Genomic DNA, 26,797 nt, shown 5'->3' on the forward strand with positions numbered 1-26,797 from the left:
TCATGTAGTCATGTGAAACTTGCAGGTTTTCTGCGGCATGTACACATTACAAAGTACATGCAGACCCACCATGTCCAAAAGAGAAGTTGTTGGATGTAGTGCAGAGAGAGAGAGAGAGAAATGGTACTGCCATAGTTAGGGAATACAAATGGAAAAATATAATCTGAAAAACTGAAAGCAGATTTTTTTTAGAATGCAAGTTGTGGTGAAAGCAATCATAGTGGAAACCTTTACTGTTATTGAGGAACTGAATCCTTTTGACAGAGGACCAAATTTGGCATACGGGTCTTGATTTCTCAACTGCTGTCTTGTACTTTCTGCCAGGGTTCATTAAACAGTCTTTGCAGATTATTACTGAAACTCTGATCTGATCTTATCAGATCTTATTCAGTGTAGATATTGCTGCTTTCCCTCCTTGAAGTCCGACTGCCTTCACTAGTGTGTGTGAGGGCACTTGTGAGGTTCAGCGGGTTCATTTCGGTAGACCAGAGTATGTCAGTTCTTGTGGGGAAGACTTGGACAGCTAGTTCTGGAGGTCGGCACTGGATTGTGATTGTGGCCACAGCATTGAAGGCCGAAAGTGAACAGATTCAGCCCTCCCTCCTCTCTCTCTCTCTCTGTCTCACACACAAACACACACTTGTTGGTTATTCATATCTTGTGGGGACATAATGCTTTCCCTAGCCGTTTACCCTAACCCTAACCATGAAAAATGAAAAGCCTAACCCCTTCCCTAAACCTAACCATTAGGTTAGTCACTAGGATTTTGGTCCCCATAAGGGCTGTTGGTCCCCACAAAGATATGAATGCGCACTCACACACACACATGCATGCACGCACACACAGGCACACACACGTACGCACCTCACTCACCGATCTGTTTGTGTGGAAATAGTTCAATCTGATATTCAAGACCAGCAGGCTTTTGTAACAATCACTGGACACCCTCCAAACTTTTGTCTTTTTTTTATTTGTTAAATAATTTCTTTATTTTACTGTTGCACTCATTGCCAGTGAATGCAGTCATGATATTTTCTTGAGGCAGGATGAAAATTATGGGCTCAAAATGTGGTCATAAATATTTTGTACTTTGTAGGTCTTTGAAGGGAATAAATGCCCTTTTACATGCCAACCCAGCGTTTTCCTTCATCACCACGAAGGAAAACAGTCTGTGGTCGTCCAAGTTTGGTGATTTTTGTGTCACAGGACTATGTGTTTAATACAGGGACTTCCACAGCCTTTTCAACAGCGCTGCGGACCGCGGGGGGGGGGGCAGTGTTTTGGAAATGACAGTCTTCATTACAAAGCTTTCTTCGTTATGAATTAGCATACATGTTTTTATTGAACATTTGAAGAACTAGCAAAAAAAGAGAAACTCTTGTAGAGGACATAAAGTCAGAGATAGAAACGACAAGGAGCAGGTGCATCTAGTACAGGTAGAGCTGCTGCAAAAACCCACAGAGCCCAGCAGCCAGCAACAAATTCTGGATCCTTTGCTTTTAGTTAGCAGTTAGCATTAGCAGCACATCCTGCGTCGGATGTGAAAGGACTTTTATGCTGCGCACTGTGACTCACAGCAATGGTCCCGGGTCAGCCCTGACTTTGTGTTAAAATAATCCTAAAGTAATAAGTAGTAATAAGTATTTCTAACCACTGATATACCACAACTTTTTCCTTTCAACAGCTGCTGAAAGTTAGGGGACCTAGCTTCTATCGGGTATTTATATAGAGATCCTCTAGCTTCAAACTGTATTACCCTTCAAGGACCTGCAGCTCAAAAAAGCGCCCCTCCGACAGCCAAACCCATCTGTTCTCTGATTGGATTGTTACATTTGTGATTGACATGACATTGACCAATCAGATGAAAGGAAGAGAAATAGGGTCAAAATTCGTACTTGTAACTTGCAGGGTTTTTTTGGCTAAGTCCACACACAAATCTTTTTTACACACACAGTGCTTTTCTTGGCTGCAGATTTGAAAGGTTACATGTTTTTATAGGTTTCATTTAGGGGAGTGAGCAGTAAACAAAGTCAAATATGCTCCCCTTGCCTGTCTCAATTTAGATTACAACACCTGTCACCTCCATAACAAACTAGATGCTGGTCAGTTTATATAAACAAGCATGCACAAAAGCTTTTTTACATACGCCATTGTGTCCACTGTGAGTACACAGACACAAATTTATCTTAACAGATAATTGTAACCCTTCAACCACAAAATGTTTTCATGACTGCATCGTACAAGCAAACATTTCATACAATGAGGTGTGAAAAGTTACAGTACAGTTCTGCATTAGCCTGCTGCATAATCTGAACAGAAGAGCTATTTAAGACTTTACAGGGTCATAGCTGAGCTATGTACAAGGCTATCACTTTCTGTTTATTTATACTGTGGCAGGAGGCCTATCATATGAAAGGGATGAAAATATGTCTGGTTGACAAATGGCTCTCCCTCCATGTTATCATCTTCTTTCTGTGGCCATGCACTCTCCTTGTATCCCTCATTTTCCAGTCCCGGAGAAGGACATATCATTTTCCATTAGTGTTAAATCTTCTGCACATACAGTATAATGTGCTGTGTGTACTGTATTAATGACATTTTCTTTGAAAGCCACCAACAGGAGTTATCCAAAACTTTGTATAATTACTAATAATATTACATATTTTAATTTATAAGAATTATTTTATTTTTAATTGCTTTTTTGATGACAGTTTTGTTTTTGTTCAAATGCAATTTAATTTCTGCAAAACCTTTCATTTATCCGTTATTGCTTAATATTCTGTACTATTTTTTCATGTTATTTTTACATTTCGCTCTGTGTCATTATTATTGCTATCTTAGATCGATCGACTGCCTGGCAACCTTCAGTTGCTACATAAAAATGTGTATTACCCGACCACTCAGCGAGTGGTTCTTGGAAGCTGCTTGCTCTGACTGGGTGAAACAGTCACAGAGAGAGTGCTGCACAAAGTAAAAGTTGTTCCCCACCACTAAACCCAACATTAGATGGATGAATGTTATTCAATTTGTTTCACAGTTTGAAAAAATATAATTACAGCAACAAATCCAACACGTTCCCATGCCAAAAAGTAACATTCCGACGCTATGTGACAAATCGTCGGTATGTTACACGTTTGGAAACATGAGAACTGTTTGGATCTACACATGTAAATTTATCTTGCTTTCTCATCATGAATCGCTTTGGAAAAAACTATCTGATATGGTTAAGGTTGTGGTTAAGGTTAGGGCTGGAATACATGGCTGGAACGTGTGTTACTGCCAGGAGCATCATTCTATTGGATTCCATCCACAATCTGGAGCATAGCATAGGGAAGGTTACCTTTTGCGTTACTATGAGACGTATCGGGACTAGGGCTGCCACGATTAGTCGACTAGTCACGATTATGTTGACTATCAAAATCGTCGACGACTGATTTAATAGTCGACGCGTCGTTTGAAGCTTTGTAAGATCACAAAAGACGCAGGAATAAGTAGAAGGATTTAAGAGTGTAATAACGGCCTGACACAGAAGATGGCAGCACTGCATGTACAAGGATGCCAGCTGCCGTTAACCCCGAAGAAGAAGAAGAAGCTGTGTCCCAGAATTCATAGCGCAGCCCAGCTCAGTTTACAACAATGGCGGCAGCTAGTTAGTTTTAATATTACTCTTATTATTCTTTCTGGGTCACAAAATAAACGTTTAACATATTTTCAGGTGAGAATGTAGCTGTGTAAACCTCAAATATCTGCTCAGTTTATCAAGACACCACATATTTTCAAAAGCGCCCCGACATTTTCGGAGACGTCTGTTGCCCACTAGCTCGATAGCTAGCCGGGGGCAAGGCTCACTGGAGCCCATGAGAGCACCGGACTCCCGGCAAATCGTTTTCAAACCCACTGCCGTCTGTCGCTACTCAGGTTAAATATATATAAGTCACTTAGATAACTTCAAAATGTTATTGTTTGGCTTTTTTAATATTTTATTTGTTCCTGAGTAAATCGGTTTGGCTGAGATTAAAGTTATAGTTTTTACACAGCTGAATAAACAACTGATTATCAGAAGTGTGAGATTCTCGAGAATATACTCCGGTGTCCCGTTATATTTTAGATAGCAAGGAGTTTATTAAACTTCACTGAAAGAATCTGCAAATTTCATTAAAATTTAATAAACTATCATCTTGTCTTTATTTTTAGTGAGCACATACCGTAAACACTTAAAGCTGTAAGCTAATGATAGTTATATAAGAGCAGATGCTGCTGGTGCAATAAGCTGTACGTTTTACGTCCAATAGATGATGATCTGATTAGTCGACTAATCGCAAAAATAATCGGTGACTAGTCGACTATCAAAATAATCGTTTGTGGCAGCCCTAATTGGGACGTGACAAATTGTTGGTATGTTAAGTGTTGGGATTGAGGATGCTCTGACAAATCACTTACAGATCTCATGTCTGGTCCATCAGAATAAAGACAGACAGTTGGTGTCGTAAGCCCCGCCCTCTGTTCAAAAATGGTCGCTCATATTGGAAATAAATGGCTTCTTTCACTCCTCTTTCAAACCAAATGTCTTCTCTGTCCAAAATATGAACACTGGCATTCTCGAAAGAGTGATCTTTGTCCTTTAGATGCAGATGGACCGCCGAGTCTTGTCCTGTCGAGGTGGCTTTCTATGTTGTGCCATGTGTTTATGAAGTGGCTGTCTGGTCTCTCCAATGTAGAGGTCTGAGCATTCCTTGCTACACTGTACAGCATACACTACATTAAGTTTGTGTTTAGGAGCTTTGTCCTTGGAATGAACCATTTTTTGTCTGAGTGTGTGGCTGGGTCTGGAGTACACTGGGATGTTGTGCTTGGAGAAGAGTTTCTGTGATAAACCTGTCACATAGGGGATGACAATATTGTTGCGTTTGCCTTTCTGGCCCTTCCTAGTTGGTGTCTGATCTTCTTTTCTGTGCATCTTTGTTGATTTGATGGAAGTCCATGTTTTAAGAGCTTCCTTTACATGTGAGTGTTCCCTCTTTTTCCCCTCAGGCTTAGAGGGAACATTTTCTGCCCGGTGTTGTAGGGTCCTGATTACTCCATGTTTGTGTTCCAGAGGGTGGTGGTCCCTGTGTGTGTGGGGCTTCCGGTAAACTTCAATGTTTAGGTTCCATTCTCTTGAATACGCATGGCACAGTCCAGGAATGGCAAACTGTTATCCTTTGTGTCTTCCCTGGTGAACTTTATGTTTTTATCCATAGAGTTGATGTGAGCAGTGTAGGCTTCTACTTCTTGGGTTTTGATTTTGACCCAAGTGTCATCAACATGTGGCTAGGTACTGTCCCTTTAAAAGAGCAAAGAGCGTGTCTTTCCACCTCCTCCATGTAAAGGTTGGCTACAGTAGTTGATGGTAGCCCACACACACGGACCAGTACCTCCAGAAGACTACTAATCTTAATGGTTGTACGGGCAACTTGAAAGACTTCTAGAGATAAAACATCTGATTACTTTACAAAATTAAGTCAAAACTCCAGACTTCATGGCATTTCAAACATGACTAAAAAAATGCTGATGCACTCAGCCACTTTAAGCCAATGCTCGATATGGAAGTGTGTGAGATGATTTTCTGGACAGGGGCAGTTTCTTGTGACTTGGTTGCGGCAAGAATGCATGTGGAAAAGAAATAATCATTATTCCTCTTTTTATATGTTGTTAACACCAGAAAGTCCTCATGTTCAAATCTGCAGCCTTCCAATCTGTCTTTTTTGAGATCTCAAACATTGATCTCTGTAACAACGTTGAGCTAAGCTGCTAATCTTCCGAAATGTCGGACTAAAAGATGGCAATTAAGACCACATGTCCCATTTGTCTGAATGTAGCTCAGGCATTTATTTGTTTCATTAAGCAGTAAACATGGTTGACGGCGTGAAGTTTGGTCAATTGAGAAGATAAAGAATGGGAAGTACAGTGTATCAGCCTGGAGTACACGAGCATTCACACCATTGTTTTTAATAATAAAGGATGTAGAGGATGCCTAGTGCCTCTGATCACTGACAGCTGACCAAACAATGATCAGTGCCCTAAGCTATATTCATACCGACTTTATTTTTACCATAGTTCTGTGCCAGCATTTGGGAGCTCCAATAGATGTACTATTTTTATGTGCTGAAGGAATACACAAACACTACAATCACAGTGTGTCAAGACAGCCAGCTTATATCCAGTCTAATAAGTGTTAAATTTAGTATTCAAATACTAAGGGCTAATATTGATATGAATTACGGTGTAAAACGACCCAATGTTCAAGACAGTATCCTTAATTCAAATGATTAAATTTAACGTAAAATGTACCTCTTCTCAGTTACTGCTTAAAGACAGGCAGATTGACCTGCTGTTTCAGTTCATGGTTATGTAGATGGAAAGCAGCTGCTGTGTATGTCATCAGGACGCTACAACACAGAGCGAACACCATCCCCACTGACACAGCGGCCAGGGAGGCAGAAGAACTGCACATCAAGAAGGCCCTGAGTAAATCTGGTTATCCCAGGTGGACTTTTGTCAAAACTGGAAAGGCACCTAAAGAAAGCTCCAGCTGATCCAGGAGAGAAGGACAACCGCTGCCCAAGCGAAAACCTGTAGTGATCCCATATGTGTCAGGAGTATCGGAGCAGTTGAGACACATTTTTTCTAAACACCGGGTCTCTGTGGCTTTTAAACCCCAAAACACGCTGCGCCAAAAATTGGTCCACCCCAAGGATCGGGTCCCCCGACACAAACAGAGTAACATAGTGTACGCTGTTAAGTGCAGGAGGATTGCCAGGATTTATACATCGGGGAAACCAAACAACCTCTGGCGAAGCGGATGGCACAAGACAGAAGAGCTACCTCGTCGGGCCAGGACTCTGCAGTCTATTCACACCTACAGGCCAGTGGACACTCTTTCAAAGATGAGGATGTACACATCCTGGACAGGGAGGAACGCTGGTTTGAGTGCGGAGTCAAGGAGGCCATTTACGTGGAAAGGGAAAGACCATCTCTGAATCGAGGAGGGGGCTTAAGGGTACATCTTTCGCCATCTTACAATGCTGTGATTGCAGCCATTCCCCAACTCTGTGAATGGTACTCATGGCCATTGATCAGTGGTCTTTGGTCAGTGGGTTTTGGTCAGTGGTTGTTGATCAAAGGTCATGAGAATTTGCATAATTAAGATTAAGGAACTGACCTCCCAGCCCATTGTTCCTTCAGTGGGCTGGTTTCAGTCATTATGCAAATGTACTGTTTATAAGATTGGGGAAACCTGCAGTCAGCTGAGACTGAAGAAGTCACTTGAATGAGTGACGAAACGTTTCTCCCACAAAAACACTACGTCCAGATGAACAGATTCAACTTTTGGAGATTTACTTTCCTGGATGATTGAGAATGCATCAAAATTTCAAATATGCAGTGGCCTTGAGGTTTCCATTGATGAAGATTGGACCCACTATCGTTGTACCCCATATACCACACCAAACCATCACTTTTGTTGTTCCAACAGTCTGGAGGGATCCATCCAATGTGGGTTAGTGTCAGACCAATAGCGGTGGTTTTGTTTGTTAACTTCACCATTCACATAAAAGTTTGCCTCATCACTGAACAAAGTCTTCTGCGTGAACTGAGGGTCCTGTTCCAATTTTTGTTTTGCCCATTCTGCAAATTCTGTGCGCCGATCTGGGTCATCCTCGTTGAGATGCTGCAGTAGCTGGAGTTTGTAAGGCTGCCATTTGTGAGTATCTAATATCTGCCTAAGGGATGGTCGACTAATGCCAGTCTCCAGCGACATGCGGCGAGTGCTACGCTGTGGGCGCTTGCTGAATGAAGCTAGGACAGCCACTGATGTTTCTTCATTAGTGACAGTTTTCTTGCGTCCACATTTTGGCAAATCCAACACTGAACCAGTTTCACGAAACTTAGCAAGCAGTTTGTTAACTGTAGCATGGGAGATGGGTGGTCTCGTAGGGTGTCTTGCATTGAAATCTTCTGCAATGACCCGGTTACTGCGTTCACCAGATATCAACACAATTTCGATCCGCTCCTCACATGTTAACCTCTTCGACATGTCAATGGCTGTGAACAAAGAGAAACTTGTAAATAACTCATGAAAGAATAAAGTTACGTTGAAACCAAGCACACCATTGTTTTTCTTGTGACATTACCAATAAGTTTGATGTGTCACATGGCCCTCTTCCTATTGAAAAAACAAAAGTTGTATCCAAGATGGCCGACTTCTAAATGGTCACCATGGTTACCACCCATCTTGAGGAGTTTGCCCCCTCACATATACTAATGTGCCACAAACAGGGCTTTAATATCACTAATATCACCCTGTACTTTAGCACCAATAGGTGCATTTAGTGTTTTGTGATGTATTATTTTTTTACTTGAACTTGCTTACAGTGCCCTTACAATACTGTTTCATGGCAGGATCCCAGAGCTGTACAATAGACTGAATGCTGGGTGATCCCAGACACTAAATCGCTTTAGGTTCCAGTCTGTCTCATTCATTTACAATATGTTGTCTGGAAAGTAAATAATATTCCAAAAATATTCTGAAGATTCTAGCTTGCATCACAATTTACTTTGATTTTTTTGGCCACTAATCAGCCACCCTCAGCGATAACCTGCAGTTAAGTCAACAAATCTGTGAATCCGGTTTACTGGAATGAATCGGATGCTTGGTAGCTGGGGATCGATCCACCAGGGCCTCTGCTCTGGGTGAGAAGTATAGCATAGTATAAAATAGCACTTTTAGAATTGTTTTTGTTTCAGTTGTATTTTGTTAATATAAAAACTGTGAAATCTTACTTTCAAGGTGGAAAAAATTGTAAATAGTCAGTATCTCACACCATAGTATTAGGACATGTTCATAATCATCTGCAGAAAACCTCTGTTCCTGTATGTTTTTCAACTTTTTCAGCTGGAATCATATATGACAGCTAGTCAGTGTGGTGAGAGTTTGATCCATCTCTATTTTATTATTATTAAGTACAAGGCTTAAAAAGAGTTCACCATACCACAGGGCCCTGAGATTTAAAGTATAAAGTATACATTCTTTATGGAGCTGTAAAAGAGGAAAAGATTAGTGCATGTCTGCTTGCATTGCTTTGGCTTAACATTTGATAAATGTCTTGGTGACTCCCTGACACAGAGGGGGTAGAGCTGATCCACTCAGAGATACTAACTAGAAGAAAATTTAACTTGATGATGGTGCTTTACGAAGAGTCGGAGTGTCATCTCAGTTGATCCTGTAGAAAATGTGTTAACCAAAATTAACTGCAATCAGTACTTAAATTGTAGGGATATTTCCCATAACCAGTAATTGCACTTAATAGTGCAGTCAGGGTATCATAATAGTCCTACGGGTTCAACTCCTGGGGAAAATTGTTTCATTTGTCAGTGAAATCAAGTTGACTGCCCTGTACTTAAGAGGACACATCCTTGGGACGTATTCTCTGCAGCGTCGACCTGTCCATTGAGCAGAATTAAAAAAGCTTTAATCTCAGTGGTTTGAGGACAAGGCTGATGAAAAGGGAAAGGGTAGTAAGTGGAAGCGATGGGGGATGATGCTGTTCTGGAGGAACTCAAAGAATTTGTCATGAGAGAGATGCTCTTAAATATTATCACCTCCTAAAACCAAAGTGATAATTTCAGGAAGTGGTAAGAAGATTTCTTTTTACAAAGAAGCAGAAGATTTTAGTGTTGGGAAAAGATCACATTTTCCAAAGGGTCAATGCACAGTGAATCACAGAGGGCAGAGAGATGAGGCTGCAGTGCTCTCTATGGGCCAAAACCTTCAGACACTGGTGGCAGCATCCCAGTCCCTTTTGTGACAGCAGCTGGTTTCTGTGAGCTGTCACAGGAAATCGCTTACTGTGAACACAGATTTAAAGTGTTGGGGCATTTTCCTGTTAACTACAAAGTGCTATGAGCATGATTAAAACTGACTTGTTCACATATAAAATTGATATTGATCCAAAAGACATGAAAGTGTCATTTTTAGTGTATGCATGTCTTTGTAATGTGTTTTTTGTATTTGATTTGTTTCTTGCATTTGATTGTGCTCTGCTTTTCCTTCAGAATTCGACCTGTGCCAGTTCACCCTGGTCAGAGCCAGCAGTATATTATAAAGCCCAAATACTACCAAAGGCACACCACTCACACACAGACTCACATCCAGACCCAGCCTGAAAGGCCTATCCCCCTAACAGTGGGACACAACCCTATCCACGGTGAGTAAGTCCTAAAAATCATCTTTTCATGCATCTTCTCTCTGTCTTAATGAGTGTTTTACTGTGGTACAGAGTGTGTTTTTTAGTCGGTGAGAGTGTTGATTTCTGAAACCCTTAATTTATAGTGACTTAACTATACTTGAGCAGCATAATCCACAAAGATGAGTAGCATGTTTGTATTATTGCAGTGCAATGGCACGTTATCTAGCTGACCTTAATTCAGTGCGATGTTCAGGTAAATTGTTTTTTCCTGCTGTGACAACTTGATGTGTATCTGCAAGCTGCTTTGTAACTCACCTCCAGCAACTTATTTCATGGTGTATCTGACTATTAATACCGCTTTGTTCTGCCCTCCACATCTTGTGCCTCCTATGTATATTTATAGAGGTCTCCAAACAGAGCTGTGCTACCAATAGTGACATAATAGCCTTCCTTTGGCTACTTTCAGTTAGTGTGATTTTTTTTTCTTCTTATCTGAAAAAGTGAAGGGAAGTGTAAGAATATTTACTACATTACCCACAATCATGAATGAATATACACAAGACATTTCAAACGTAACTTTAATGATGTCTGTGTCCGTTTTCTAAATTAAACTGCTTAATGGGAGAACTACTGAGAATCCTGTTGATACATTGTTACAAAGTTACCACTTAATAATAATTAAGTAATTTTTATGCACATACACGCACAGAAACCATCACATTGGGTCTGACACTGTGAGGATGTGGAGAGAATGTGCAGCTTGCAGTTCGGCAGCAAAAGGATTTGTTCAAATTGCAGCTCCAGCGGTAAATGGCATAAAGACTTAAGCATCGCTTGCTGCTCTGGGCTGTCGAAAATGAATTATTAGTCTCATTTTCTGTGGGCAATTTCAGACAAAGGGAGGGAGTATAAGAGTTCGAATTGGAGAATGGAATGAAATAACTGTGTCATTTGGGGAGAACCAGTCAGTTTGCTGAAACAACAAGTGCCTCTGTAGATTTGAGGGGAAGGAAGCTGCCTACAGCTGAGTCTATCTGCTACCTATCCTCCTTTCAACTTTCTTGCCTGACAAATTATCCCCACTTTACAGTTTAAAGTGGACGCCAGCGTGCCAAACATCTAATATACTGTATTTCCTCACTTAGCCCGTGAGTTCATAACAATCTGATGGTGCAAAATTGTAAACGGTTATGATTTAATGTATTGCAATATTTTACACACGGCATAATATTGAGATTGTCATGTGTATCTATATTGTTTGCTGTCATCTGTAAACTGTATGGGTGCACAAACGGCACAACAGCTTAGTAAAGCTTCAGCATTTCACTAAAAACTGAAACACAAACTTCTTGGATGGTTTGTGCTGCTCAGCAGACCTTATTATTTGTCAGATTATTTATTATGAAACAGCACAAACACAATAGAAAGGTCCAGCTACTTCCACATGCCGTTTATCCTTAATGAAATTCAAGTGAGTGAGTTATAAAAACATTCAACTCACTTTGTAAATGTGTTAATTTCATTGCTGAAGTCTGGCTTTTCAGCATGGGAGTCTGTGACAAAGTGGCTAGGACTGAATTCATGTACCATTTGTCACTTGTATATATTGTTATAATGTCTTCTGTTATCTTCTAGTCAATCATAATGCTTTAGTGTAGACACAGCACATGTAACCTTGGCTCTGCATACTATCCCGGGTCTGTTTAGGATAGCATTGGTTACATTCATTACATCTGTGCAAATGTTCTTAAAGCTAAATGCCACTTAATTATTAGTTGATTTGAATCTTTCATTTGTTTATGTAGTTTGGTTGTACGTACCATTGTGTGTTCCTTTGTGCAGGTCTTATGTGTAAAACTGGTATATGGGAAAGGCCGCCCCGTTACTTCCTGTTTATATAGGATATGATGCATTGATCATGTCAGTTGAGTGTAACCAAATGAAGGGATGTTTCTTTTGTGTCAAATTGTTAATTTCCTTTAAAATTACCTCATGAGTCGGATTTTGTGACGAGATTGACTTTTCAATCCGTTTAGTTGGGTGAATGAGTTTGTTAAGTGGAAGAATGATCTTATTCCTGTTTCTTTGTCTAGACTGTGTTATTTAGTCTACCCTGTTTTCTCAACGGTAGAGATTAATGAGTTTCAGCTGTGGGTAAAATTCTGTATAAAGCAGGTGAGATTTTGACTGTGAGGGTCTTATGTTTTGCGAAACAATTGTTGAAAGGTGACGCCAGAAAATAAAGAACACTTAAAAGAAACTTGAACAGTCTGCAGATGCTGTCTTCCTATCACTTTCCTTGCTGCTTATGTTATGCTACCTCACAGTGTCTATCAGGACTTAGAGGAACAGCAGTTTCACTTCAGCTTCATTATTATTATTATTATTAAAAATGACCTAAACAAAATCCAACGAGGAGAATAAACACAATGTATTTCTATGTCATAAAGTAATAAACCATGTACTGTCTCTGGATAAACCGTGAAGTAGTTAGTAAACTTGGAAACAATCGTGCAATACCTTCGTGACATTTGCTTTTTTATTATTTCTGAACTTCCCAAACCATTCAGAGAGAAAAAAAAATCCTTTTTTTGGACCAACTTTGGCTGGCAGTCGGACCCTAATACATCTGACAGATCAACAAGAGCCATAATTCAGCAGCTCGTGGTTGGTTATTGTGGCTTGTCATAAATTCAAGGCTGGACTCCAACATCAGACTCACTGGGATGTATCTATGAATAAGCCAATATTTTTCAAAGGATCCTTAGACGGCACGAGTGGTTGTGCCTCTGGCCGCAGCCGGTTGGACTGACTTGAGGTTATTAATGGGGAAGTCAGCAGACAGAGCAGTGTTGATGCTTGGCTTTGCAGCATTGCAGACTTGAGCAGACCTATGCATGGCCACAATGACCCAGACCCGGTTTCAAAATAATTTCCTCAGCTCATTTGAATTTCAGCTAGCAGTTTCTAAATGCCAGAAAATGTGTCAGACATAAAAACCAGTGAAGGAAAAGGGGCACGGACGCATATGAGAGGACAGAGGGCAGTGGCCGCAATTTCCTGACATTTCTTTGCAGTGCATTTCTGGGAGAGAGTTTTTCTTTAAAACTTGGCTTCTAAATAAATATTTGGCAAAACCAAGTGTTATTTCAAGTGCCGTTCGTTGCCTGTTCATCTGCTGAATGAGATGTAAGAGGGCTTATAATAGAGCCAACATGTGCCTGCTGCTGGTTTCACAAATACCATACTTAAACGAGTTGCTAAAATAACAAAAATAACACAGAATAGATTCTCACATCATTTTTATAATTACAATCTAGAATGTAATGACCTTCTATAAATTACACTCCAGGCCTGTGTCGGTTGTCTACATAGTGTCAGATATCTCCCACACGGTACAACCACAAAGTTATAGTCTCCACATAGATGTGAGTGTCTACTTCAAAGTAGACCGAGAGTATCTGAAGTAAATTGTGTGTTTGGACTATGTTTGATAGCATTTTGCAGCTGAATATAGCATCAAATCCATTTACAATCATAAATTTTACAAATCCCTTGTGGGATGAAATTTGCTCCAACACGAGGTTTAGAGTCGGCTCATTCATCTCTCACAGTGTTATCTGGATAGCAGATCTCTGTGTGTCCATGGGCTCCATGCTTATCCGGTTTAACCCTCCTCAAGTCCAGACCGGTGTGGTAATGTACCTGGACCCGAATAACGCTTTAGCTGGAGTAATCTGGCATTACTGTTCATATAAATCATTAGAACCCTAAACTGATCAGGGGTCAGATAACTGCTACAGAATCGAGGTGTGTCTTCTATTTGATTGTATGTGTAGAAATGTTTGGATATTTTTTCCTTGTCAGTTACGCATATAAATACCTTTTTAGTAAAGGCATTTTTAATTTTAACAATTGGATCTCAGTCTGTCTTGGGGTTATTTATACTTTTTCTGTGATCAGATAGTTATTTAATTTAACTGATATACATGAACATGAAGTGCTGAGCAATCACAGCGTTTAATTAGTTTTTTATAGTTTATTGCTTTGTGCCATTTTATGGGGTGGAAGTAATGGTCAGCACATTATAAATATAATGTATATTGTTACCCTGTGACCCTAATTCAAAAGATTTGTTTTGGCAGTGCAGTTTTTTCCAGATGGAACAGGATTTAAGTAAGATCTATTGAAACACATAACTAAGATAACTCGACAATAATTTATTAAATCGCCAGTATTTGTATAGCGCTTTACTAGTCCCTAAGGACCCCAAAGCACTTTACACATCCAGTCATTCACACACAGGTGATGGCAAGCTACATTGTAGCCACAGCCACCCTGACAGAGGCGAGGCTGCCAGACACTGGCGCCACCGGGCGAAGTGTCTTGCCCAAGGACACAACGACCGAGACTGTCTAAGCCAGGACTCGAACTGGCAACCTTCCGATTACAAGGCGAACTCCCAGCTCTTGAGCCACGATCGCGCCATATCAAATGTTTTACTTTCATTTAATGAACTGAAAGATTTCTGAATGATTTTTGATTTTGTTTCCCCCCCAGTAATAGTAGAGATAAATATAATTAGAAATAAACTGGCACCAAAATCACAGAACACACAGTCCACTTCAGGAGATTTCAATTCATTTCCATCCTCACAGGATGACATACTGTGTTATTGATCAGACAATTCAATTTGAAAACACTCTAATAGGCACCAACAAATATGTTAGGAGGGATCCAGTTCAATTACTCTAGTGCAAGTTAGACCTAGCTCACTGCTGTCAGCTGTAGTTGCCCATGTTGGCGCACCCTGCCAGTCAAAGCATGCATGCTGCTAACATGACCCTAACATCAATTCAATTCAATTCATACAGCGCCAAATCGCAACAACAGTTGCCTCAAAGCACTTTAAGGTAGACCCTACAATAATACATACAGAGAAAAACCCAACAATCATATGACCTGCTATGAGCAAGCACCTTGGCGACAGTGGGAAGGAAAAACTCCCTTTTAACAGGAAGAAACCTCCGGCAGAACCAGGCTCAGGGAGGGGCGGGGCCATCTGCTGCGACCGCAGGGGAGAGTACTAGCTGTAGCAATCAAGAATAAGGATGCATTGCCTGCATACAACTTGTGTTAAACATTATTAAAATATGACTGATTAGTTTGACTGAAAAACAATTCTCATGTTGACAGCTGTCACAACTTGTAAACATATTATTTATTTATGTGATGGCTTTTTTTGGTTAAGTGTTTGTGTGTTTATATAAAGGACAATTTTGTCATAGCATCTGTCAATTAAAGAAACATTACTGATTGATTTTTTTCCCCTCCTGGGTCACCACTCGTTGCAGTCTTTGATTTGTTGGGTTTTTTAGGGGCAAACACATTTGTCCCGTTAGTTCTTTTACTTCTTTGTACTTCCCTCATGTCCGTTGTCATAGTTTCAGCAGTCCCCCTCCAGAAGCTTGGTGATATTTGTGAGTCTTATTGATGCTATGATTATTATTCCTTATAATAAAGTATTCTGATTGTGATTAATGAGACAACGATTGTTATTCTCTCACTGATAAATTTATCATTGATAAAAAACTGTGTGGGCTTTGTCGACCTCACATTTCTTGGGTAGTGCACGTCGGGTTACGGTGCAGGGTTTCAGAGTGGTTTGTGGTTAAGGCGTAACGTAGATCTCCTGCTGAAGCATATATCCCCAGTTACTGTGTAACACAGCAAAGCTACAAATAGCAGACCCCTGAGCCTAATTTAATGGGAATACCATGGCTGGTTTTTGCTCAGCATGCAGTCAGCACTAGACTTTTTGAAAGTAGCAGACATGTTTGCTCTTCTAAAACAGGAAGCCTGCAGCCTCTCTGTCAGCCCTGTCCCACGCGACAGACAGCCTGTCAGCAACTGGCTGTGGTGCGACATCTGGTAAAGTTATTCTCCGTCTCCCCTCAGCTATCCCTCAGCTCTCCCACACTGCCAAAGCAACCTCAGACAAGTGTTAGCAGTGTGGGTCATGACTGAAGGTTTGGTCAGGGAGGATCACCTCACCATCACCACAGTGACCAAAGAAGCATGCCACAAATAGTATACAATCAGAGTAGGGATTTCTGGAACTGTTGATCTTAGGTCAGCTTAATTGTAGGACCAGTTCCTACAATTAAGACTAACTTCATCAGCTTCATGAAGCACTCTAACCACAAATATAAAGACTGCACAGTCTACACTCATGCCTTTGCAAAATATATGTTTGCATTATAAAATCCCAAATGTTTTCCCTACAAAATTCTTTGCCACCTCCTCAGCTGTACTTGGTCAGATCTTTGCTAATGATGTCAATTTAGGGTGCAAGTTAAAATATGTTATCTAAATAAAGTTGTTCTTTTATGCAAGAATTACCTGAGTTTTGACATTAGTGTTGTAACGAAGCCCCTTTTAAAAATCTTGAAATAAACAAGTCGTGGGACCTAAAAATGAAGTACCTCAATTCACTCGGTCATGTTCCCATTTGAACATTTTGTAAAAATGTGTCACTCCCACCTAAAACAACTTAAAAAACACTAACTGTCTAATAAGTGGCATAATAGAAGTTAAGGTATCAGGATGTATGCTTGATAGTGATGTGTCGGTCGCGAACGAAATGGCTCTTAGAGCCGGATCTGTGACGTGAACGACACGAGCCGGCTCCTTATCGTGAGCCGTGGGGGTTTTTTTTTCCTTCTCTCACCCTCTCTCTCGCACTTTTTTCCCGCTTCACTCAGCCTTGTGCTTTGCGCTGGGCAGAGGGGGGAGGGGCAGTAGTTACACTTGCAGGAGCACAGGAACAGAGCGGGAGGGAAAGAGAGAGAAAGAGAGCCAGGGACAACAACGTCACATTAGAAAGGTATAGTAATCATCCACAACTATTTTCAGTTGCGGATGATAAAGGATTCAGAAAGTTTATTCATGCAGGCCCATATGACAGAGAATGTGCATCTTCTTTTTGTTTTCATATTTTAATTTATATTTAATTGTGTTGTGGTTTGCAGCGTTTTGTGTTGTTTCATTTTAAATTTGTTTAAAAGGAAAAAGCTGAAAATTTAAAAGTTACTTAAAAGTTAAAAGTTGAACTGTGACTAGTTGGTTTTTGTATTATATGATTTATTTATTACATTTTATGTGGAGTGAATAAATAAAAGTATATTTACGGTGGCCCCTAGAGACAAAGCACATACAAACTTCAAAACACGTACGAACTCTGAAACACGTAAAAACTCAGACACACGTACAAAACACAACACAAGTGCTCCAGGATGCTAGGCGCAGTGTTGAGCTTTTGTTACCTAGTGGCTACACAAGCCAGCAAGTACCAACGACCGGATTTGGTGTGTGGTAGTAAAAGGTAAATGAACATTTTTTTAAATTATTTGAATATATGTGAGTGCTTGTGTATAAATACACAAACAATACACATATGTATTGTTTGTGTATTTATACACAAACAATACAATTTAGATCACTTGTGTAATTTAAGTGATCTAGTAGCTCTGTTTTGAAGTTCAGTTAACGCTAGAAATGTGTTTTGGAGTTTGTACGTGTTTTGTCTCTAGGGGCCACCACATATATTTATATATAAACATATATAAATAAAACCACTTTTTTTACATTAGTAATTCCTTTTGTGCATAATTTTATATTATTGATAATAATAAATTAATTAAAGCAACAAAACAACCTAAAGGGCCGGTTTGGAGCTGAAAGAGCCGGCTCTTTTTAGTGAGCCGAGCCAAAAGAGCCGGCTCTCTAAAAAGAGCCGGAAATCCCATCACTAATGCTTGAGACAGTCTTTTCTAGTTCCCCTGTGCTCTCCTGCATCCTGCTGTCATATTTGTGACTTTGAGTGAGTAAGACTAGAGATGGAAGAGCTGATCTAGAAGCGATGACTGCAATGGTTTGGCCACGTCTGCAGCATGAGCAACCATCGCCTGCCATGATGGTTGCTCCCACGATGGGTGTACATCGTTGACCAAGACGGAAACCCTACGACACCCACAGCGACGTATTGGCTTCATGGATGACCTCCCCCGCCAACTGCCAGCTAGGGACAAAAGAAGAAGAAGAAAGAAGACTTAAGAAGCCCTATATAGATGTAACTACATGACATGTTTGCCAGTGTTATCCATCCATCCACTTGTCTTTATTCTACTTGGGGTCACTAATGTGCAAAATGAACATCATGTTGTATTTAAAACTTGACACTAGTGGCTGAGACCCTAAAACTGACCAGGAACGTGTTTATTGAGGTCATAGAACAAGGCAGCTGGGGGCCATTTTCCCATAGACTTACCCAGAATATAAACCTGCACCAGGATTTAGATGGATGTGCCGTCAGATGTGCCGAAACAATTGAGCTTCATGGCAGCAGTTCCGTCTCACAACTTTGCAGACCTTAATTTTCAGCTTTCAGTGGGTCTTAATGGTTTGGCTCATCGGTGTACGTATTAATTCTTTTTAAATAATTACTGTTCCTTGTGGGTGGCTGTAGCTCAGGTGGCAGAGCAGGTCAGCCACTAATCAGAAAGTCGGTGGTTCGATCCCAGGCTGCCTCTTGGCTGCCAAATATCCTTGGGCAAGATACTAACCCCATGTTTAACCCAGGTGGTCAGAGGGCCTGGTGGCAGCCTCGCCTCTGTCAGTGCGCCCCAGGGCAGCTGTGGCTACAATGTAGCTTGCCATCGCCAGTGCGTGAATGTGTGGGTGAATGACTGAATGTAGTGTGAAGCGCTTTGGGGTCCTTAGGGACTAGAAAAGCACTATACAAATGCAGGCCATTTACCATTTGTTTGCAAAAACATTGCAGATGACTCTAAAAATGCGTTCCATGAACCCTGACTTTTCTTTTGAAGCCTCTACAGTTGTATGCCCTTTGATGGCTCACATAAAGCCTCTGTGCCTTAAAGGAAAACATCAGAAAGAAAAACAACTATCCCCCTTTCTGTACTCGCTCATTCCTCTCTGCTATGCCACAGCTTCTTTGTTGCCCGGATGAATCACGCCCTGAACCTTTTCTCTCTTCAAGATGATTATGTCTGTGTTGTGTAAGAGATGCTCCTTTACCTCTGTTTCCATATGCTCGACACGATCAACAAAAACCCTCTTCTTCTCTCATTCTCCCCCCTCCCTCTCCTGTTGCTACTTCAATCATGAAACTGATCAATGATCAGCTGATTGTCTCTCTTGTTTGTTTATCGCCCACTTTGCACCAGAAAGAGGAAACCAGCGGATGTTGCGCTAAACAACAGCAGCACGTTCAATAGGTCGCAATATGTACATTATCTCGGCAATACCTCTGAAAGATTGAAGATTGTATGTGGCGTTCCTCAAGGTTCTATTTTGGGACCTAAACTTTTTAATTTATATATTAATGATATCTGTGACGTATCAAAAAGGTTAAATTTTATTTTATTTGCAGATGACACAAATTTTTATTGCTCTGGAGAGAATTTGAAAGATTTGGTTGAAAATAGGATTTCTGAGATTAAAAAAATGGTTTGATGTAAATAAATTATCTTTGAATCTGACAAAAACGAAATTCATGATATTTGGCAATTGTGAAAAGGAGGAAGAAGTCATTATGTCAATTAATTAATGGAGAATTGATTGAAAGAGTTACTGAATTTCACTTTTGGGGTGTAATAGTAGATGAAAATTTGATGTGGAAATCTCATATTGAGTATATTAGAAAGAAGATGGTTAAAAACATTTATATTTTGGGAAATGTAAGAGATTTATTAGACTACAAAACAATGCGCATTTTATATTTTTCATTGTTTTCCTCATACTTTAGTTACTGTGTCGAAGTTTGGGGGAATACATATGAGAATACTAAAAAACCTCTAAACTTATTACAGAAGAAAGTTATACGAAGGATTCATAACGTTAAATATAGAGAACATAAAAATAAATAAATAAATTAAAATTAGGAGATTTAGTGAAACTACACATACTATTAATTATGTTTAAGGCTAAAAATAATATTTTGCCTTTTAAGTTACAAAGAGTATTTTTAATGTGTTCGGGGGGAGAAGACAGCAGAAGGAAATTTTATATTAAGCATCAGCTAGCTAGGACTACACAAAGATTAATGAGTGCAACGGTTAGGGGTATACGACTGTGGAACTCTCTTCATTATAATTTAAAGACTTGTATAAATTTGCATTGTTTTAAAAAGTGTTACATGTCTAAAACAATAACTCAACATGAAGAATGTGAATGAAATTGGAGTTAATTGAAAAAGGATCCATTATTTTTTTGCCTCATTTATTTTATTTACTTATCTTTTCTCCTTGTTACTATGTGGGGTGGTATATTCTGATTGTAAATTTGTTGTTTGGTTTGAGTTAGGACCGGAGATAAATGTTAATGTTAGTTTGTTCCTTGATTTTTGGTGCCCACTTGCAATATAAGTTGGATTGTAGATAGGGGGCAGGGTTTAATAAGAATATTTTCTTCTTCCTGCTCCTTTTCACACATGGTTGCAGTGCTTTACTGATAGAAAGTGTGGTTGGTTTGTCTGAAAGAACTAACTGTGGAAACTGTTGTACCAAGTGTGAAATAAATAAATGCAATGAAATGAAATAAAATGACGTTCAAGCTTGAAAAGCTGTTGTTAGAATTTATTTAATATTACTTTCTAGTATCAGCTGATGTTTGCTGGAGCCACAGCTGTAAAAGCTGCTGGTCATGATATCGGTTTGGATATGTGGTGAGAGGGAAACATGAAGATGATACAAATCATAAATATATACAAGACAGTGTACATCACTGTCACAACAGCGTTTGTTTTAGGCTTTATGTTTTTTCCTATAATACCTGGCGGTGTAGTTGGGACGATCTTTTGTCAGTTCAGCCTTATATATTATGTTTAACCCGAGTGACCACCTGGTCAGCTGGTGGGTAACAGGCATCTCCAAAAACATTAGAGCACTTATGCAAATATGTGATGTCTTGATAAATCAAGCAGATATTTGAAGTTTACGCAGCACCATTCTCGCATGAAAATATCTTAAAAGTTTATTTTGTGACCCAGAAAGAGTAATATTTCAAACTCCGCCACTGCCTCGTTTGAGTTTTGGATGAAATGGATTCTGGGATATTGCATTTCGTCATTTCAAGCTGATTGGAGACCAAAACAGCCAATCAGATTTTTTGCATCCAAGTCTGTGATTTGCTGGTTTTGTGGCACAAATATAATGGTTTATACGTGCACGGGCAGAAATGTTTAGAGCGCGAGCGACACATTGCGCAAATGCAAAAACTGAGCGAGAGCGGCTGCTGTTGTGTGTGTGGATAATAGCAAACACTGAAATACATTTTTTGCACGCAGCAATGAATTTTGTTCACTCAAATTTAGCTTTTCTTTGCTCAAAATAAATTTCTCCTCAAAATGCAACACTTGCACTTGCGAATTTTTTTACGTGCGCTCAAATCTTTTTTACGTGCGCTCAGAATAGTGGCACAAAAGTAACGCCATAGCTTTCAACCTTTTGAATTTTTTATCCAGGTTATCTTCAGCAGCAGACTCTCTTTATGTTCTCATTTAAAGAGGGAAACTGATGCATTTGCATTTTCCCCTCCCTGAGCCTGGTTCTGCCGGAGGTTTCTTCCTGTTAAAAGGGAGTTTTTTCTTCCCACTGTCGCCAAAGTGCTTGCTCATAGGGGGTCATAATATTGTTGGGTTTCTCTGTATGTATTATTGTAGGGTCTACCTTAAAATATAAAGCGTCTTGTGGTGACAATTGAACTGATTTGAATTTGACTCTTCTTCTGAGCAATATGGTGTAGGAAAAAAAAAAAAAAAAGCCAAAATAAAGACAAAATTGGGTGAATACTATATATCAGCACAGTGGCTCAGTAAACCTTAACGTTTGATTTTCTTTAGACGAAGGTTTGTTTTAAAAAAGCTTCAAAATTGTTTGCAGATTGGAGGTTTCCAGGTGGATGTTTTGGAACCTTTTGTTTATATTTTTGTTCCTTTAGTGAAGCGAAGTCCCACATTCCCCCTGCCCACAGTTACTTTGCCATTCTCCTTTCCTTGTTTATTTCCTTTTGGAAATAATCTTCCCTCCAAGGGGAATTGGACAAACCATGTGTGGACTTTAAATTTTGGACGTCTATATATACTCCTGGCACTATTTTTAAAACCAGTTTCCATTGGCTTTGGGTAGTAACCGCTACATCACATTAAGTCCCTGTTTAATAGTTAATTTTTGCACCTATTAGTGAATGTTTAGGTAGCCTGGGGCGTTTTATCCAGTGGTTTTCACTGCTCTCGGGTTTTAAAAAAAAGATTCCTCTTTTTCAGCTCCTTGGATTTACTCCACGAGTCTGCACTCGCTGGCATGAACAGCTGACAGTCTTAGACAAAGCACTGAGTGCTGGAGACAGGGGTTTGGACCTGACACAGGGATGCCAAGAACCACTGCATAGGGAAGAGATATTAAAAGAGTGTGTGTGTGTGTGTGTGTGTGTGTGTGTGTGTGTGTGTGTGTGTGTGGGTCTGTGTGGGTCTGTGTGGGTGGGTGGGTGTGTGGGTGGGTGGGTGGGGGGACGAAGAAAATTGAATGGATTAAAGAAAAAAAGCTTCATGTAACTAAAGAGGTGTATGTGTTAAACAGTAGGTTACACATGCTGTGTACTTTGAAGCCTTCTTTTTTTCCTGTCAGTAATAACTGAGGGCTGGATTTCATGAGGGTGGAGAAGGAATATTTAGCGAACTTAGGAATGGGGAGATAAGCTTTTTTCTTTCATTCCTCTGTAAGACTGGGGCAACTTTTTTACGGATTTGGTGCCTTCATAGTAAAGTATTTTTGGAGATTTTGCTGTTTATTTGAGGTGCTAGTGTTCCTTAAGAGTAAAAATCAAGGGGAAAGAGAGAAGGAAAAGAAAGGCGAAGCACAAGGAATGCTTGTACTGGAGCTGAAGGTGGCATAATTGCTGTTTGTCTGTTTTGGAAGATATGCCGATATCCACCTCTCAGAGACTTCTGATGACGAATTGGAAGGAATCCCAGAGTTTTGTTTGCTGACTTCTCCCGCTCCCACAATTTTTTTTTCTTTATTCCTGCTCATATTTCAGAGGCGCCCCTGGATCTAGGAGCACTGGAGAAGGAGGAGGAATAGATAGGCAGGCAGTTTGAAGTGTTGGGCCGAGACACAAGTTTTTGAGAAATTGAAAATTACATAGTAGCTGTATTTTTTGTTTTTTTCTTTTTTTTAGTCGTTGTTTTGACTGAAGCCTTAGCAGATGATTGAGACAAGCTTCAACATGAAAGTAATTTCACTTCCAGTGGCTCAAAGAATAACCGAAGTTCCTCTGCTCTCCCTCCCTCTTGTCTTGCTTTGTGCCATATTTTTGGCGGCAGCAGGCAACCATACGGGAAGAATCAAGGTGGTCTTCACGCCCACTGTCTGCAAACTGACCTGCATAGGTGGCAGGTGTCACAACAACTGTGAGCGGGGAAACACCACCACCATCATCAGTGAGAATGGTCATGCCACAGATACCCTGACAGCACCCAACTTCAGAGTGGGTAAGTGATCCTGGCTTTTGTTGGTTGCGCACATCACCAATCTCGATGGGTGGTATTACTACTAACAAGCCTCAAATCTGGCATATTAGAGCTGCTGGTGGAAAAACATGTTGTTGACATGAAAATCTTTTGCATTTTATCACCACGTTCCTTCACAACAGTACACAGGTGTGAAATTATTGTGCCGTAATGAAAAGAGTCTGCTGTATTTTAACATGATTATGCTGATTTTAAGGATGATAATTTTACTGTCCCTTATGACTCTCATGACAAACGTACATGGTGAACATAGCTAAACAGTCATATATTTTTCTAATGCCAGTTTTTGACCAGCGATGCACAAATCCAAATTTTCCAGTTGTGTATTTTCTTAAATAATTCTGGTGATTTATTTGTCATTAACTGCTGATGTGTGATGTCAAAAAAGAACAGTTACACAGTTGATGAGAGTGGCACATTGTCACCAGTACCTTGTCTAACTTTTTAATCAGCACTGGACAGATTGCGTTTGCGTCACTGGGTGGAAATATCAACATGAAAGAGCACTGTGCACAGCCTAAGGAGCTTAGAACAAATGTACTATGCAAATCTAATAATGTTATTTTGCATAATGTGGGATCTTTACCTTACAATAAAAAGTGCCTTGAGGCAACTGCTGTTGTGACCATAAACGGATGATAACTAACACTATGTCTGAGACATGTCTTGGTATCAACAGAAAGATTTTACAAATCTGAAAGATAGTCAGTATCATATACAGTCAGTATCATATACAGTCAGTATCATATACAGTCAGTATCATATACAGTCAGTATCATATACAGTGCTTTGGGTGCTAGCTGTAACCAACACACCAACAAAAGTTATTTATTGTATCTCCGCTAGAACTGGACTCTTCTACAGCATAGTCAAGTAAAAGCTGCTGAAACATCAAGTTAATAGTAGATATGGAAGAAACCAATCAGAGAGCAGCCTTAGTCTCATTCAGCCAACTGTGACCAGACAGCGGTTAGCTATATCAGCTGATGATGAATTGATAAAAGTTATTGATGAATGGCCAAAAAAAGGCAAAATCTGTGATATTAATTGGTGAATGGTTGAAATTAGGTGGACTTAAAGACTGATGTTTTTCATCTTTAGCTTTTCAACTAAATTTAGAGACAAAAGGTTTTAAAGTCCATGACTGGCTGACCAGATTTATCCCTGAATAATCTCCATGGGTCTCTGATGTTTGGTGGTTTTAATTAAAGCTAAGGACATCTTTTGCGATGTGATCTTGAATTTTGATTTTTGACCACCAACTTTTAAGATATGGATAAGCACATTTACACAGATCATAACAACATTTACAAAATACAGAGAAAAAAATCAAACCAAAAGGGAACGGTAAAACCAAAGGTAGCGTTAATGACCTCAAGATTAGTGTAGACAGTTAGATTAAAACTGGAGAATGTCATGAACTGCTCCTGTGTAACAGAGCACATGGCATGGGTGTTGTTTGGTGTTTCACAGAGCCAGCAGACTGTGTCTTAACCCGCCTGAGTGCTTACAAGAAGCAGATGAGTGTATCTGGCTGTGACACATGAATAAACATGGGGAGTCGAACTCACTGAATTCCTGTCTGACGCAGCTGAACAAATTAGTATGACTGGAGTAACACCAGCTCACGGAAAAAGAGCCTCAGACTGTTAACTGTGAATGACCCGGAAGGATGGTTTTCTTTTTTGCACTGGGATGGATTAACAGTGATGCCTGAACTCCCTTCTGGCTATTGGATAAATATAACTTTAGGTGAATGTTTCCAGTCTTTGACATTAGTATTGGAGCCAGTAACCAATAACCAAAAAGTGGTAAAAGTGAAAAACTTCAAGAGGGGTTGGGGATGCACTGAAGAGGCTGAAGTGGAGATATAAAGGAGATGAATATTACTTAAATAATCCAGTAATCATATGATTGGCTAGCAAACATGTCCATGCGGGCCCACACTGGGTAGCTGTGGATGAACTGTGGGGTTGTTTGGGCAGGCCAAACCTACATTTATCCCACATGGGCCTCAGTTGGGTGTGCCTGCACCCAGCTGGTAGGGGCTTCTATATGGGTTTTATATAGAGAAAACTCATCTGCTGTAAGACCTATGTCCGGACGCTCACTTAGGGCCTGTGTGGGATAAGTGTTGGTTTGCCCTGCCCATACAGTCCCACAATTCATCCATACCTGTATGTGTGTGTATGCTGTATTTATAATAGGGAACCAGCATACAGGGAAATATTCTGGTGAAACCACAGAACATATATGAAGCTGAGAGAAGGTGACTGATTTATAACCTCAATAAAATGGAAGTTAAATTGGATCTTATCTTGTTGCAAAAGAACTTTGGAAGTGAACTGCAAACGACTGTAGACTGACTAGTGGGATAGGATTTGAATTGTGTTTTTGTTTTTGTTTGTTTGTTTGTTTGTTTGTTTATTAGGACAGGTGATTCCCTATGGAACCTGTCCTGTCCTTACATGTCTGACTATGAAGCAAAAGAGCAAGGTTTGTCCTTGGGAGGAGCCTTAAATCACTTGAGGGTTGTGTCAGGAAGAGTATCTGGTGTAATATAATGTGAATAAGGGAGTGGATAAAACTAGCTTTTTTTAAGCAATAATCTACTGCTCACTCAATATCAATTAGTGGTGGTAATACACTAATATGCATGTGTGGCCACATGTGGGTCCCACACATAGAATCTGGGCACATTGTGGGTATGCTGTCTCTGCCTACTGTGATCAGACCACTTCCCACCATAGGATTGAGAGAAATGAGAGTTAACGTGGCAGCTAACTTGCATGCTTTCTTATATGTTAAAAAGGCATCCATCAAAATGGGTCTTCTGCAGTTGCTAAATCTTTCAACGATTTTAGAGTTGTCACACTCCATTTCGGGCACTACGTGCAGCTTGTGGCTGTAGTTATGGGTTTGAATGCAGATCAAACAGTAAATCAACAGCTTCACTTTC

General features: G+C 40.0%; 1 protein-coding gene across 7 annotated transcripts in view; it reads left to right on the forward strand.

Annotated features, from left to right (window-relative positions):
• ltbp1 (latent transforming growth factor beta binding protein 1) overlaps window positions 1–26,797 on the forward strand; it is a 135,958-nt gene that overhangs the window by 42,338 nt on the left and 66,823 nt on the right. For 6 of the 7 annotated variants that reach the window (XM_080287815.1, XM_080287813.1, XM_026190474.2 and 3 more), the window contains exons 4-5: window positions 10,093–10,244; window positions 23,632–23,799. In XM_080287815.1, coding sequence (XP_080143941.1) covers window positions 10,093–10,244; window positions 23,632–23,799 — 320 coding nt within the window. The remainder of the gene's footprint in view (window positions 1–10,092; window positions 10,245–23,631; window positions 23,800–26,797) is intronic. The other variant, XM_080287814.1, reaches the window with a different exon arrangement.

This window comes from Astatotilapia calliptera, chromosome 13 (genome assembly GCF_964374335.1).
Source record: "Astatotilapia calliptera chromosome 13, fAstCal68.1, whole genome shotgun sequence".
Taxonomy (NCBI): Eukaryota; Metazoa; Chordata; class Actinopteri; order Cichliformes; family Cichlidae; genus Astatotilapia; species Astatotilapia calliptera.